This window comes from Lissotriton helveticus, chromosome 1_2 (assembly GCF_964261635.1).
Source record: "Lissotriton helveticus chromosome 1_2, aLisHel1.1, whole genome shotgun sequence".
In the NCBI taxonomy this organism is placed as follows: domain Eukaryota; kingdom Metazoa; phylum Chordata; class Amphibia; order Caudata; family Salamandridae; genus Lissotriton; species Lissotriton helveticus.
The window spans coordinates 175,923,935-175,941,467 of record NC_136058.1 but is presented as its reverse complement, the minus strand read 5'-3'; the positions used below and the strand labels follow the sequence as shown (position 1 = coordinate 175,941,467).

Below are 17,533 nucleotides of genomic sequence, written 5' to 3'. Positions count from 1 at the left end.
TTACTTCTACTCAACCGATATGGATTTAGGACCCCTTCCCTAGAGTTCCTATGATCATCAAGCTAGGCCCCTACAACAAGCTGACTACTACACTAATATACAATAAACTATAAATTGACCTATATATTGATACAGTCACTTAATGGTACATAACTTCCTTTCTAATGTTGATGGTTCATGCACTATGATTCATTATTTACCACTTCAATATGGTGTCTGACTATAATTGGTTTAGTGCCAATTTTTGACATGCTTACCTATATCAACGTGATTTTGATGTTGCGTATGCCATTAAGTAACGTTATGGCTGGTTTTCTATCCCACGGATAGGCCTTTTCTTTCCCCTATGTTTCTAGATAAATTTTGATACCTCTTCGATATATACAAAAGAATTATATGAATTACAATATCAAGTTAGTACGTGACCGAATATACAATAGTTCGTCTTTTCACACAAAATATACAATCTTACTGTATTCCGACAACTCTACTATTCTCTACTACTGGGCTCATTTATTAGACATTTCAATATGGCGCTTATTTACTTAAGTTAACAAACGGCCCTCTTTTCTCTTCATGTATGAATAATGTGACTAAACATGGCCCCTACGCAGAACGCCAGTGGTCATGCCACGAGAGGAATGTTCGAGGTAAGCACGCATAAGCTTAAGGAACTTTTAAGACTTACTCTTTATTTATTTGCGAAGTTATAGCATATACTCTTCCGCTCGAGGGACCACACACAGACTCCTGCGCCTTCTTGGAACTGACGGACTTACTCACTACTCCAGGACCTTTAACATTAATTATATTGGGTGAGATGCTGATATGGTTTGTCTTTAATTTTCAGCAGTGCGAATTATACTTGTCGGCTACCACCTTGAGTCTTTAAATACCGATTTCTTAGTTGCTTTAAGATTTCCACTTAAACGTTACTGAAGATCCAATTTGATATCCCTAGACCCTTTTTACTATCTATGACCACGATGACTAATATAATTTTGGTCCAATAGCTCATCATATTGGCACATATTTTTTCTAGCATTATACAAATAGATGGGCTACATGTAACACCTGACAGCTCTTGCTGTACTTAGAAAATAGAATTGTAAAATGTGTTCTAGGAGCCCATAACAAACTGTGAGTTAACAATTATTGGATTGCTCCAGTTATCTTATGCCACACAAGTGAGTTGTAGGTCATCTACCTCTTAAGTTTGTCGCTTCATATTTACCACTAAAATTGTATTTGATTGTTTTGTTTGCAATCAATAGAGCACTAGCAATTCAGATAGTTTGTGATCTTTGCTGGCAGCTATTACATATATACTATATGATTCTATTCCTATTGGTTCCCCACAGGCTCATAACATATAATTACATATTATTACCTATTCAATTGGCGCGGCAGGAACATATCCTGTGTGGCTTACTGACCTTCGAATACGACCGTACCTATCATCTCATCTGACCTTGCTTTATTTAAATCTGGTATGTGATCAGCAATCACATAACTATTATTGCACAGGGCTATAAGGTTCTATACAATCGACATTTCCCTTATTCATCTTTTGGTGCATTTTTCTGATACTATCTTATCCATCTTTATTGCACCTCTCTATTCCTCTGTGCCGTATTCACATATTCGCTGCTATTAACATGCATATTAGTAATTGTAAAGAATAGAAAGCAAAACTGTACATGCCGATTTCAATGTTACTCATGAATCGGATACACATGAACACTATTATTGTATCTTATTTAATCATTATAAATGTGACTTGAAATGATGTGGCACCTATGCTCATGAACTTTGGATATGTATATGCCGGAAATAGGCACATGACAATCACAACGTCACGCCAGCTAGTAACGGCGATGAATTTGCCTAAATGGATTAGGCATGCTTTGGGAGTATGTATCCCTGATTTTTATCTTTACTTCTTGTAGCCCTGATGAAGTCGCTAAACCGACTAAACAAATGATGGCTACATGAATATTGAACAAGATCTATGAATAAAAGATCTCTGCTGATTCCAAAGATTTGGATGATTGCATTATTCATGTGAAACATATTCTCTTCCTCATGTTATTTTTTTAAAACAAATTTTATTGGGTTTTTATTTGTTGTTTTCTCTTTGTTTCTGGTATCATAATGTCTCACGTTTAGTACAAAAGGGGGTGGTGATGGACGGAGCATCTGAACCAATCAAACACTCACACCCAGTCAACAGATCTAGGTTTAATCCATCACCGTTCTTTAGCCCACTCTGCCACCCCAGTTCAGACATGGCCATATGCAAATCAGTCTGACCCTGTGCCTCATGGGAACAGTCCAGCCCGAACTGCCAAGCCATGCCTTCCCAAGACCGGAAACAAGCTTCCTAGGACCGGTTTCTGGCATTACAGCCGTCTTCAGCCAGGCTTGCTTGATTCCAGTGGCAAGTGAGCAAGGGACCCACGTCTGAGCATACCCTGCCAACTTATGGCGAACAAAGCGGTACAAAAGGGGGTGGTGATGGACGGAGCATCTGAACCAATCAAACAGTAACACCCAGTCAACAGATCTGGGTTTAATCCATCACCGTTCTTTAGCCCACTCTGCCACCCCAGTTCAGACATGGCCATATGCAATTCAGTCTGACCCTGTGCCTCATGGGAACAGTCCTGCCCGCACTCCCAAACCATGCCTTCCCTGGATTGGAAACAAGCTTCCTAGGACTGGTTTCTGGCATTACAGCCGTCGTCAGCCAGGCTTGCTTGATTCCAGTGGCAAAGTGAGCAAGGGACTCAAGTCTGAGCATACCCTGCCAACATATGGCGAACAAAGCGGTACAAAAGGGGGTGGGGATGGACGTAGCATCTGAACCAATCAAACACTCACACCCAGTTAACAGATCTGGGTTTAATCCATCACCGTTCTTTAACCCACTCTGCCACCCCAGTTCAGACATGAACAAAGTGAGTCCCTTGCTCACTTTGCCACTGGATTCAAGCAAGCCTGGCTGAAGACGGCTGTAATGCCAGAAACCGGTCGTATGAAGCTTGTTTCCGGTCCAGGGAAGGCATGGCTTGGCAGTTCGGGCTGGACTGTTCCCATGAGGTACAGGTTCAGACTGATTTGCATATGGCCATGTCTGAACTGGGGTGGCAGAGTGGGCTAAAGAACGGTGATGGATTAAACCCAGATCTGTTGACTGGGTGTGAGTGTTTGATTGGTTCAGATGCTCCGTCCATCACCACCCCCTTTTGTATCACGTTTAATACAGTCATTGGTATACATTCTTGTGAAAGCTTTCACGTCGACAATCCGACATAGTTGCATATAAGGAGCTATGGATGTCTTGGTGTCCCCTTTGCCACCCACAAAAGAGCATGCAACATGAAGCAGTGATAATAACAAGAGAAAAATTTTATACATGGTATCTTTTCCACATGACCGGTGGTAAACTATTCTCCAATTGCAGAATTAAACTAACACCGATTCCGCTGCCCCTCCCCACCACCCCTCCCCTATGGATCCCACCCCACCACCCGGGCTCCAACTATGTTATACACAGTCTTATTGTTGTTGTTCGTCCCGCATCACTTAACTTTCTATATTTTCAGCAATGGGTACGCCGCTACTTTCACAAAAACAGGAGCTTTGAGCTGCACATAGTCCTCCCTCGTCGTTGCCCCCCATTGCCTATTGAGTACTCGGAGCGTCAGAGGGAGTGTCCGGTGCGTTGTTCTTACATGCTTCATCCATTGTATCCCAGTCTAGAGAGATCACGGTTTTCCTGATTCCTCTTGCCTCCTCCCTACGCAGCGCAGCGCTCCCTGCCCCTGCCCATCTGATCAATTCGCTTTGCAACAAGTATAATGTTGGAGCTCTGGCTGACTTCCAACGCATGGTGATGGCTCTTTTTGCCACAATAAGCTTCTCCTCCTTCCTGAATTTGCAGGATACCCCTATGTGTTCAGGTTGGTCGCCCGCCCTAAGTCAAGGTTCTCTCTTTGGCAAATACTGTGCTTTTAATGTAACAGTCAATTTAGTAAATAAATACTCAACATGTGGCGTTTACAATTAATTACCTTCCAGTAATTATCCTAGATCTGTCTTAGAAATTAATTTGCTGCCAACTATGCTTGGTTAAACTGAAGATATTTCAGACAGACAAATGGCTATAGTTAGATCTTAAACCACTGCAGACCCTACAGTTCTGCACAGCAAATATGTTTTGGCAGCAACCATGAAAGATAATTCTTCTGTGACAAGTGGATTTCCTTATTCCAAAACACATTATTAAAGAATTTTGCTAGAAATCTGTTAAATGTAGTTCAACAAACAGCATTTTTATTGAAACTTTGTAGTGTTTTCTGCACAGCAAGTATTTCTTCAAGCAGACCAGTTTTTCAGATACATGATGAATATGTATTGCAATGTGTGATTTTTGGTGAGATTCGGTGATATAAAATGGAGTTGGTCCTTTTTTGCCAAGTGCCTGTCCTTAGGGGCTGCCACAGAGGCAAGGCAAGAATTCAGGAACTTTGCAAAAAGGTTTCATAAAAGAGAAGAACAAAGTCTTATAGTGACCTAAAGAGTCCAGTTACTAATTCAGCTGCCTCAACAACAAAACAATAAGGAGATGGTGTAGAATGTGCTCCCGTAGTCGAGATTTGAAATTAAGAGGGAGCCGGTGAAGCTTTTGAGACACCACCAAGTCCAGTGGTGATAGATTCACCTGCATTGGAGTGAAGGGGTTTGTTAATCGATGAAACAAATCACTCCCAGGAAAGAAGCGGTGACTAGGAAAGCTGTACTATGCTGCTGCAACATGAATAGATATTGTTTACTTTATTCTAGTACTCATCTGTATCTGAGATTTGATAGCGGTGGCTGCTCACGTTTTGGAGGAGAAGCTTGTGTTCACAACCTTACAGCTGATAACCATGTATCATAGATTGCTGTCCTTTTCATTCCATTCCTGCCTTCTGTCCACCGAACTGCTTCCATCTGGGAGTATTCAAGTATGGTTTTATTTGAAAAAGTTGAGGTGAAGTAGTATGTGATGTTGGAAACTAGCAGTACCTGTTTCAGGGAATCTACATGCACGCTTGTATCTTAGAAACTGGCTCAGAAAAGTTTGAAATCGTATTAATGAGTAAAGCAGCAGTGTGAAAGAGCTTTACCTTTGACTCCACTTTGTATGCTCAATCTTACCCTTTTTGGTCCTGCTTCTGCACAAGCTCCATTTCTCCAGTGGCTCACTATTGTATAAGTCACCAAAATCTTCTGTATTTGTGACATACTGTCAGTGGACTCTGTTCTAGTAAAGACAATTGTTACAGCAAGGGATGGCAGATTTATTGCACAGGCAGCAATTTGTCTTCTTGTACAAGAGGAGGTGAGGTGGCAGCACAAAGTAATTTTTCCTAAAATGTTAATTAGCATTGTAAAATGCACATATTTCATGTTCATATCAAACCCTATCGCTGGTGTTCTCTTTGTAATGGTAATATTACATTAACAAATCTAATTTGGCTTTTTATTTACTATGAAAGATATTGTGCCTGTCTGTCCCACACTGTCTGACTCGTATATTGTACTTGCAGGCACTGTTGTAGGTAACCTCGGACACTCTTTTCTCAGCCAGAGTTTTCTGGGCAGCAAGGAGCATGGTGGCTTCCTCTACGTTACATCAACATATCAATCTCTACAGGACTTGGTGCTCCCAGCTCCTCCCTATTTGTTTGGCATTCTGATTCAAAAATGGGAGACTCCGTGGGCAAAAGTGTTCCCTATCCGACTGATGCTGAGGCTTGGGGCTGAATACAGACGTGAGTGGTGGTATTGTCTTTGTTTTGCTTGTGCTGTTCTCATTTTAATGCATTTAAGTATTCAAATTAAATCTTTTGTAAGCATTTGGATAAGCAGTTCTAGTGATGTGCTATTTGCATGTGGAGATTTTTCAACAACACAGTGAATTATGTTTGTCAATATTTTGCAACACAGATCATTCTAACTATACACTCCAGCAGAACAAAATGAGCCTTAAACTCTTTTAGCACATTCATTCCTAATCATAATTATCGACAACCTGATTTAGCCGGCTACTATCCAGTGTAGTCTTGTTATTCTCTGCCTGTCTCTGCTCCCCCCTTTTTCCACCTCTGCTAATCTGCCTGCAGTTTGAGCCTCTTCCTGACCCCCACTCCCACTACACATCCTCTTTCTGTAAACAACATAGAGACCTTTCTCTATTAAAGTGCAGACCCTAGTTTTAGGGCCTGCCTATTGATCAAGTGACCCAGCCTCTGAATCCTGGATTCTCCTTTAGTTACCCCTTATTTTCAGGGTACTCAGGCCAGTCATCCAGATAAAGGGTGGTGAGACTAAGGACGACTTCCTGTAGCGACTTTCTTTGCCGTTTGGTACAGGTTGAGACTGGGGTCTGCACCCTCCCCTGATGACTTCCACTCGTATACGTTTCTATGAACATCTTAGTCACCACTCCCTCTTTTCTTGAATATAACTGAAAACTGTCCGCAGGATTACTTATTCACATCTACGCACCTGAGTTCCCCATTAGCACTCGGCCCTGTGAGTAGACCCTGGGTGAAACACATAGACCCATATACTGTATTGTTTGTTGGTTCCCTGGTTTCACCATCACCACAGTGATAAATACGGCATGAAGCATAATCGTATCCTCACAGATACCGCTATAAACCATGTCATGCATGCTAGCAGCATTAGGTTCGCTTCAATATGACCAGAGCATGTGTTAGGACCTAAAGCAACACACCCAAGTCTTCCCACTTCAACACACTGTGAATGACAACTCCCCAACCCAAAATACATGTTTGTCTATAACGGCTCCAGACTGTTTGGGTGGTATACTGCAGGCACTCAAGACAAAAGCTAATTTACTTAACATAACTAAGCAATATATTAGTCTGTTCCAACCTTACCATCATTAACGAATATGACTTGCTACTAACCAGTATAAACACAATGAGTTAGAAACGTCAAGAGACTACTTTTACTCTGGTCAGGGAGAATCCCAGAATCATCAATGGTTCCCAGATTTTAAAAGTGCTGAGTATCCTATTAGTAGGATTGTGCTACATACATACATACAGCATAACATAGGTGTATATCCATTATTTTCTGTTTAAGATGCATATGTTTCAACTAATGATATCCTGTACCTTGTTTCCTAGTGTATCCATGTCCACTTTTTAGTGTGAGATTTCGGAAGCCATTGTTTGGAGAGACTGGGCATACAATAATGAACCTTCTTGCAGTAAGTGAATCTTTGAATATGTTTTGGGGGAATTTCATATGTAATGAAAACTGAATGAAAGGCACAATACAACTTTTCATCTTGGTTTTCAAAAGAGAACAAATTAAGGTAGTCTAGGCCAAGCTTAGAAAGAATTTTCAACCTCAACAACTCTGGCTTTAAATTAAAAATTGCTTGACCTGAGAACACGAAATTTGAGGATACTGTGTTTCCTTTCGAGAAACCTTTGGCTGATTGATCTTTTTCTTTAATGATCAAATCCACGTGTCCTGGATGCTACCTTGAGGCAGTTGTTACTAGTATTTTCCCCACATCACTTGACATTCCGTATGGATTGGTTTAAACAGGTTTAGACCTGTCCTATTATGTACTATTTGCATGTGCCCGATTCCATTCTCTGTTAACAGTTTTTGCCATTGTTTATCAAGATAAGAACAAAAAGAGCCAGGTTGGTGGTAAGAGAATGGTAAATGCAAGTAGATACACACAAGAGAGCGATGGGGAAATTGAGAAAAAAGTAAAAGAAATATAAACATTGATTGGGACTTTAAAGGATAAGGAGGGAGTGGGGGCATGTAGATGAAGGGAAAGAATCTACAGGAGATTAACCCGAAGATGCAAGGCAGAACTGTTGAGGCACCTCTTAGGTTGTGAGTGAGCAAAAGGACCTTATTGGAAACTCTGTGTTGAGGCTGGGAGAGTAATCTAGTAGACTGAGTAGGTGAGATGGGTGGAGATATAGGGAAGATACAGGAGACTGTCTGATAGATTCTGAAGGGGTAGAGAAGGAGCAAGGAAGCTAGGGGGATTCTCAGAGGTGCAGAGAGACCAAGATGGAGAAACCTAGAAAGATGGAAGGAGAAGTAGATTTGGAAATGGAGTGTATGTTAATGAGGGACGAAGAATAGAGAATTTCATCGAATAATTAGGGACAGAGCCAGAAATGTATGTTTGGAGAGACGGATACGAAGCGGAAAGTTGGCAGAGATGAAGAAAGCAAAGGAGAGAGATATGCAGGAGACAAGAGAGACAGGCAAATGCAGAAGGCAGATGGAGAGATCTGAACAAAGAAAGATCAGCACATAAAGAGTGAGCTGTAGATAGTGATGCAAAGAAGGAAACTGAGGGAGACTTGGAGAGATGGTAGAGTGACATATAGTAACAGTGAATTGACTGTTGAAGACTGGTATGTGTGTCAGAGTGAGACAGATGACATGAGAAATTTTTTTTTTTAAAAGATATAGTCCAATAGAATGTTAAACTGGACGAAAAGAATTTGAGAGGTGAACATTGAGAGAATCGGACAAATAAATTGAAGGAAAGAGAAAAAGCACAAGGTAAAGTGATGGGGAGAGAAATTACAGATACAGATTAACAGAAACTATACTAGGATATAGCTAAGCAAAGATAGAGGGGAGACAAATGGAGTCAAAGAGGAGATCTAAAAAGGAGCGAGACTGGACACAGCGGAGCAGGACAGAGTAAGGCAAACAAAGTGTTATTAAGCAGGCAATATGGAAAAATGGTCCAAGCCACTGGGAGATGAATTGAGGTAGACAAGAATAAATAATATTAGAGAGAAATCAAGAGACCTAAGAGAGACAGAGGGAGAATGTGAGAGAAAGCGGAACATAGAGTGAAAAGGGACGAGAGTCAGAGTGGAAAGGAAAGCGAGAGGAGGAGAAGGTGAAAACTGCAACTGAAAAAGGATGGGCAATTAGGGCTACGGGGAGAAAGAGAGTTCAAGGTAAAGAGACATAAAAAGTTAATAAAACAAGGGAGAGAGAAAAGCTGAAAAATGATGGTGCAATCAGCATATTGTGACAAATGGAAAGATGATCGCAGAGGGCAAAGGTTTCAAAGGACAAGAGAGAGCCAGAAGATTGATGTAAGCATACTGGAATCCTCTACTACTAAGTAAGGGAAACCTTGTTCTCTCTAATTTCTCTGGCGAATTCTAGTATTACTATATAAACACTTGTAGATTGGTGGGTATCAAATGTGGCTGTTTTCCACAGGAGGGGTTCTTGGTGGCATAGTTAATGAGGCCTTTACACGCCGTTTAACACTTCTCTGTGTTAGGAGCTTTTCCCTGAATATTTTATTTTATTATTTGATAATTGCACTTGTCATTTTGACTGCCTTGTGTTTTTAGCTGCACTCCTGTGCAGTTTTGTCTTTTGTTAATATTACTTGACACTTCCAGCTGCAGTCTCGCTGCTTTCCATGTCTTAACTTTTTCTGAAATCACCCTGAGGGTCCGTGACTCCTACTCAGGGGGTCTGTGTATGTTTAGAAAATTAAATGACATTAACAGATTAATAAGGTACATATGAATAAACAGGAAATTGTAAAAAAAAAAAAAAAAGAATTGGTGATCTGAAATTATGAAGGAGTTTAAAATTGGAGACTAAAAAATTAAGTTGGTACCCTTAGATCAATTCGTGGGAGCAGTGCAAGTGCATCAAATACAATATAGCATGGACAATGGAAGGCCTACATTAAACTTAGGAAAGCTCCAACATGCCATTATTGTTTTCTTATATTTATTTGTAAATTAAATATTTCATCTGATTTTGTATGTGTTTGATGAATGCTTGTTTCCGTATAGTTGTGTACTGTTTGAAATTCAAATCATCAAATTTGCTTGGGCCAAGGTCTCAGGTTTAAAATAATCACTCAGTGGGGGTCCCCTGATTTCAATAATAATCCGCTGGGGTTCCCCGGATTCCAGCAATGATGTAGTGGGGTTCCACAAAAGTCAAAAGATTAAAAACCACTGCTATAGTTTGTAATACCACCACTAGCGTATAATTTTTATTTGCTTACATAGCGACCTTTAGCTTAAGAAATGCTACTTTGTTCCAATGCCTACTATGTCTGTTTTTATATACGCCTTCGTGCACCTTTATTTAATTAAAATGGACTTTCCTAAAGCACTGCATAACATTACATGTGTTTTGCATGTATAACATATTTAGCAGCTTCCGCCTCCATTTACTGGTTTGTGTCCTTTACATAATTGTTTTAATCATCTAAACCGTCCAATTATTTAAACTGCAGCCTTTCTAAACTTATTCATGCTTGCTTCTGCCTGCACATTTATTGTCAGTATAACGTTTGCGGATTTGTTCTTTGAACACTTTCGCCCTGTGAAATGCTCAGACATGCATTTTGCACTTTCATACAGCTTCCCACTTCCAGCTGCACTTCTGTCCAGGATACATTATATACCGTTACATCCAGCGCCTTTCAACAGATTTATAACTACAACCCAGTTATTACACATGGACAGTGCAAAGGTACTATAGATTCTTCACCTTTTCATTGCAACCTTTAGCCTTCTAAATACTCTTTTATTTGTATGCGCATCATGGCCATGTTTCCATGCTTCTGCATGCCCCTTCATTTGGGTAAAATGAGACCAGGATAAAAAAGAAACATGCAGTTTAGGCTACAACTTAGTTTCAATAGACAAACTTTTACTCTTTCTTCATGCCTAATCTTCCAACATTCTGAAATTGTAATGCACTGCACTTTTATACCCGTATACTACTTTTGTTCACCCCTCCTCCCTCCGAACCTTAACGCCACGTTTATGATTCTCACATGCTTTTATGCAGCATATTCTACCAACTTATATTCGTAATATCACATGCACCATTTTCTTACATTCATTCTTTTCCTTTATTTCTAAACCATACTCTGAAAAATGACCTTTACATTTCAAATCATCTACACAAAACACACAAAAAGAGAGGGGAAATCAAGTCTCCTCTTTTCCAAACTTCCTGCCCCCCCCCCAACAATAATGTTTCAATCTTTAACGCATCTTTTAATTTCTCAATTTTTATTGGTTTTCAAAACAGGTAAATAAAGAGCAGTCCATTCGCAATGCCAATAGCTTAAACTCTCGCAAATGCTAGACCTATTGCATTGCAAATGCTTGTTTATTTTCTTGTGATAAACTGCTAAAGAAATTTAGTAGGTTTCCTTCTCGTTCAGGTTGTTAGACGCCATTGTCTCTCCAGTTGTTTGTAAATTGACTTCTCCTTGCGCAATTCAGGCGAGTACCAGGTCGCAAGCCGCCTCTGAGAATCTTTGTATTGTTTTAAAGGAGCGATGATATCAGTAGCTGATTTTAGAGCATCATACTAGTTGTCTAAACGTAAGTTAATATCACCTGAATCCCGTATCATAAGAGCCGTGAACTCGTTCTTGAAAGAGTCTGGAGTAATTCTGTGCCAGTGTCTCCTAAGACTGTGAGTGGTCTTGTTGGAGGCAATGTCCACACGAGTGCCAGTTATCTAAAAATCAGTCAGGGAATGGTCCGGCCATACAACTAGTTTTCAGAACCAACACATAAATAACAAGCATTTACAATGCAATGGTTTCGCCTTTGGAAAAGTTAGAGTTATTGGCATTGCTCATGACATTTCTTTTTTTTTTACTTATAAATAAATGGCATTGTTATTTATATTGCCAACAGCTCTCACAGCCCACACAGCTCTCTCAGCCCACACAGCCCACAGCCGACACAGCCCACACAGCTCTCAGCCCAACACAGCCCACACAGCTCTCAGCCCAACACAGCCCACACAGCTCTCAGCCCAACACAGCCCACACAGCTCTCAGCCCAACACAGCTCTCAGCTCTCTCAGCCCACACAGCTCTCAGCTCTCTCAGCCCTCACAGCCCACACAGCCCACACAGCCCACACAGCCCACACAGCCCTCTCAGCCCTCACAGCCCTCACAGCTCTCAGCCCAACACAGCTCTCAGCCCAACACAGCTCACAGCCCTCACAGCCCTGACAGCCCTCACAGCCCTGACAGCCCACACAGCCCACACAGCCCACACAGCCCACACAGCCCACACAGCCCACACAGCCCACACAGCCCACACAGCCCACACAGCCCACACAGCTCTCACAGCCCACACAGCTCTCACAGCCCACACAGCTCTCACAGCCCACACAGCTCTCACAGCTCTCACAGCCCACACAGCTCTCACAGCCCACACAGCTCTCACAGCCCTCACAGCCCTCACAGCCCACACAGCTCTCACAGCCCACACAGCTCTCACAGCCCACACAGCTCTCACAGCCATCCGCCCACACAGCTGTCACAGCACAGCAGTTGTTCTCAGTGCAAGTGTGCACTGAAGCAGGTACTGTAGTAGAATTGGCCTATACCATGTACTGCACTGTGACATTTACACAGCACTTCATCCCCGGGCTGTGGAGCGCTCTGATTTGCACGGAGATCCTAGGTGCAAAGGTTTAAGATGGCGCGGGTTCGAGCGTGACCAGTGCCTGTGATGCTGGGTGACGCGTGTGAGGTCTGGAGATGGGGACTCTGCGCAAGCGCAGATCGGCCCTCTTACGTGGCTGGTTATAATATACTACTTTGCACAAGCGCAGACATGCCCTGCCTCTTACATGGCTGCGCAGCCAAGTTTTAATGTGCTCCATTTTTTTTTTTGCTGTTTGCAAAGTCCTCTTATTCCTGCTGGCACGGAGTGGTGCATCTTCGGCGTTTCACCCTGTGCGAGATTTGTTGAAGGAAGGAACAGATAGGAGAGGGGCTGCTCCATGACACTGTGGTTTCCTTGACAGTGGTTGCTCACTTTTTTTTGCTGGGGGAACGAACAGACAGGCTGACATTGCAGCACGCACACAGAAAGACGGACCTTAGACACTGCAGGCACACAGACAGACAGAGACTGCAGGCACACAGATAGACGGACACTGGAGGCACACAGACAGACAGACGGACCTCGGACACTGCAGACACACAGACAGGCTGACATTGCACGCACACAGACAGACGGACACTGCAGGCACACACACAGACAGACGGACCACGGACACTGCAGGCAGGCAGACAGCCGATCACCGCAGGCACACAGATAGACGGACATTGCAATCAGACAGATGGACACTGCAGGCGCACAGACAGCGGGACACTACAGGCACACAGACAGACGGACACTACAGGCACACAGACAGACGGACACTACAGGCACACAGACAGACGGACACTACAGGCACACAGACAGACGGACACTACAGGCACACAGACAGACGGACACTACAGGCACACAGACAGACGGACACTACAGGCACACAGACAGACGGACACTACTGTTTTCAACCTTAGCTCTGTGGTTATTAAAGCTTGCGGTGTCAGTGCTGAGGGATGGTCGAGTCCTTGGCGATGTGGGGAAAATAAAGTACCTATAAAGCATATCATGAACGGTGCATGACTCATAAGTGCAATTAAACAATATCTTAGGCGGACTACTACAACTGATGTCCAATCACTCAATAAAGATAAATCATGAAACTGAATTTAACCTTTTCTGCTTTATCATGTGCTGGCTGTCAGCCATAGGCATACGAGGGTTGTAATGTCCACAAATCCATACGGATATGTTTGGGCTTAATATACATGCTTCGACACTTCAGCCTCTCACAAAGCGGTTCAATCGCCAAGACCATTTCGGACTGAAGAAAGCGGTTAGTCACTCGCCTGACTCACGAGGGTAAGAGTCATGATGATTGATTCTTCTAGATGCTAAACATGCGCTTTTTCTCTTCCAAGCCCCGCTATTATTAAAATATCGGCAGAAGGGGAAGGGGGGGCAACGCAGAGCGCGCTCTCGGCAAATCAAAACTCCATTCAGGCGGGTGATGGATGACGCTGCCCTGCCGGTGAACCCTCACTTTAATACAGAGGAAGTTATGAAAGCGACATCGATCACAAGGCCCTGCGAGGCGGGGCAGCCCCCGCAGCCCGCGGGGTGGCAGGCTGCCTGCTTTCCCTCTCAGTTCAAAATCAGGAAATTATAGCGTCAGTAGCGGAGGGGGGACAGGAAAGGAACCACTCACCTGGACTTCCTCGGCTGGCCGGCCCTCCGCTCCTGTCCGGTTAGCCCCCCACCCTCGCCCGCTTCTTCCTCCTTCCAAGTGAGGCGGCCGGGGTGGCAGCGCTGCAGGCCAGTCCCGCCTCGCTTCACCCGGGTGCTGCGGGAGTTCCTCTCTGGGCTCCCAGTCTGCTGTCACCCGGCCGGGAGCAGCGCAGACTTCCAGCGCTCGCCGTGGCTCCTCTTCTCGCGCTGGGCGGCGGGGGGGGCGGGCACTTCCGGCCGGCCGCGCTGGGATTGGCCGGCCGGCTGAAGAAACCCGCGGGCGGGACGGGATACCAATATTTGTTTGTGAGGACACGGGGGGGGCGGGAGAGGACGAGGGGGGCGGGCGGGAGAGGACGAGGGGGCGGGAGAGGACGAGGGGGGCGGGAAAGGACACGGACGTCGGGAGGGAGGAGGGAACAGCAAACACGGCCCGGCCGGACCAGACACGGGGGCGTTCCCGGCGTCGCGTGACGTCGGCAAAAGGAAAAGAATCTCGGGAACGCCCCCGTGTCTGGTCCGGCATTGATGGACAGGCCCCTCGTCCAATGGCTAGGCTCCATTTATGGAGCCAGCCAATGAATGACGAGGGCCGACCCAAAGCCACACTACAGTTCTCATAAGATTTCTCCTGCGCAAAAGCTGCTTGCGCAGCTTTTTGCAGTCGAAACCTAAAAAGCATTGTCTTTTACAATGGCAATAGCTCAAACTCTCGCAAATGTGAGACCTATTCCATTGCAAATGCTTGTTTGAAAGACTATCTCTTTATCTCAGATTAAAGGATGACTTCTGGTACAAGAGATGTATTTGGCTCGAATTTTGTCACTTGCATGTAGGGAATTAAACTTTTACCTGACGGCTCATTTCCATATTATCTGATCGGTTGATCTGTCCCGTGCGTTGCCAGTAAGAAATTGCCATACGTTGGTGATAAACTTCATCATTTAATCTTATTGGAAAACATGGCAGTGCTCCAGAAAACACTGTAGTTAATAAATTATTACATCTTTTTTGTCCAACTGTAACGTAACCATTTCAACACGAAATATTGATTTTTTGGAACGTTCACATTTTAAAGTGAAACTTAATATATTTAGCAAATGCTTACAATAGAATCCAGCACTGTTGCAAGCACAGCACCTTTAACTCGTGTTGAATCGCAGGACCTAGGACCCAAGTTCCAGCTAGACGAAAGGTTTTAGTTTCAAAGTTGATTTGAAGACGCTGACCTTCATGGCCTGGTGAGGAGCCCTGTTATTGAACAATTTAAAAACTGTCAGCATGCTTCTCAATTTCTTTATGCGTTTTTTTTATAGTGCAAACTTTACCCGAATGTGTCGGAGCGCTTTACAATAGAACCAGTTACATTACATAAGGACTTCAGAGTACATGAATTATATAAAGGACACAAACCGATAAACTCTAAACCCACCTAAGAATGGTAGTAAGTATTAACATCTACTACAAATACTAGTGGTTAGAAATAAAAAGTGCAGCACAGCCAAACTAATCACCACCTGTGCGTTATACAAATACCAATAATTATACAAAGTAACCATAACTGAAGAGTGGCTAACAGCACTTACTATATATTTACTCTAACTATAGAGGGACAGTTGCAACAAGTGGGCAGAAAGCCATGTTGCTATGGGAGAAAGAGACCCAGGACACACAAATAAGACAATGTCACCTCTATAAAACCTCTGTATGTACACCATACGCCCTGCTGATCTCTGCTGAAGCGGGCAGAGAGAAGCCTGGCTGGGCCAGTGAGCACCCCCTCCCCCTCTTCACAACTCCGAAACACAACATACCAAGTGCCTACTGCCTCATATCCCCTCGAGTCAACATGGCAACCGAGAGAACACCAGTGCCTGGAGCAGGGTGGGGCAAGCCTTCTGATGGACGGGCCAATGGAAACATAAACATACCAAGTGCCTACTGCCTCATATCCCCTCGAGTCAACATGGCAACCGAGAGAACACCAGTGCCTGGAGCAGGGTGGGGCAAGCCTTCTGATGGACGGGCCAATGGAAACATAAACATACCAAGTATCTACTGCCTCATAATCCCTTGAGTCAGCATGGCACAGAGAGAACACCAGTTACTGGAGCAGGGTGGGGCAAGCCTTCTGATGGACGGGCCAATGGAAACATAAACATACCAAGTGCCTACTGCTCATATCCCCTCGAGTCAACATGGCAACCGAGAGAACACCAGTGCCTGGAGCAGGGTGGGGCAAGCCTTCTGATGGACGGGCCAATGGAAACATAAACATACCAAGTGCCTACTGCCTCATATCCCCTCGAGTCAACATGGCAACCGAGAGAACACCAGTGCCTGGAGCAGGGTGGGGCAAGCCTTCTGATGGGCGGGCCAAGAGAAACATAAACATACCAAGTGCCTACTGCTCATATCCCCTCGAGTCAACATGGCAACCGAGAGAACACCAGTGCCTGGAGCAGGGTGGGGCAAGCCTTCTGATGGACGGGCCAATGGAAACATAAACATACCAAGTGCCTACTGCCTCATATCCCCTTGAGTCAGCATGGCACAGAGAGAACACCAGTGCCTGGAGCAGGGTGGGGCAAGCCTTCTGATGGTCGGGCCAATGGAAACATAAACATACCAAGTATCTACTGCCTCATAATCCCTTGAGTCAGCATGGCACAGAGAGAACACCAGTGCCTGGTGCAGGGTGGGGCAAGCCTTCTGATGAGCGGGCCAATGGAAACATAAACATACCAAGTATCTACTGCCTCATAATCCCTTGAGTCAGCATGGCACAGAGAGAACACCAGTTACTGGAGCAGGGTGGGGCAAGCCTTCTGATGGGCGGGCCAAGGGAAACATAAACATACTAAGTGCTTACTGCCTCATATCCCCTTGAGTCTGCATGGCACAGAGAGAACACCAGTGCCTGGAGCAGGGTGGGGCAAGCCTTCCGATCGTGACAAGCAGCCTCGAGATGTATTTATTATTTATTTATGTGTTTTTATATGGCGTGATATTCGATATACAATGGACCTTAACAGTGAACTGTATCCAGTGTCACTTAGGATAGTTCTTGGTCAGTGTGCAATTTTTTCAGACCTGAAACGATTTTGCTATGGTTTGATTGTTTTTAAAACGCGTTGAAAAAGCAGACATGGCTTACTTATTTTAGTGATTCTGCTCAGTAGAGACACGGACAACAGGAGGGAGGGTGGGGTTGTAAAGAAGGCACTACGGACTGAATGTAAGCACGTTGTGCCTGCAGTTAGAGATAGTGCTTACAGATTAAATAATGGCTACTGTGTAACAACCAAAGTAAAAGGGCCAGTCGCCGTG

The 17,533-nt window shown here is 44.0% G+C and overlaps 1 protein-coding gene across 1 annotated transcript in view; it reads left to right on the top strand.

Annotated features, from left to right (window-relative positions):
• Positions 1–17,533, top strand: part of ZFYVE9 (zinc finger FYVE-type containing 9) — a 676,896-nt gene that overhangs the window by 515,417 nt on the left and 143,946 nt on the right. Inside the window, exons 11-12 of the mRNA XM_078670659.1 lie at positions 5,598–5,822; positions 7,209–7,291. Of these exons, the coding sequence (XP_078526785.1) occupies positions 5,598–5,822; positions 7,209–7,291 (308 nt within the window). The remainder of the gene's footprint in view (positions 1–5,597; positions 5,823–7,208; positions 7,292–17,533) is intronic.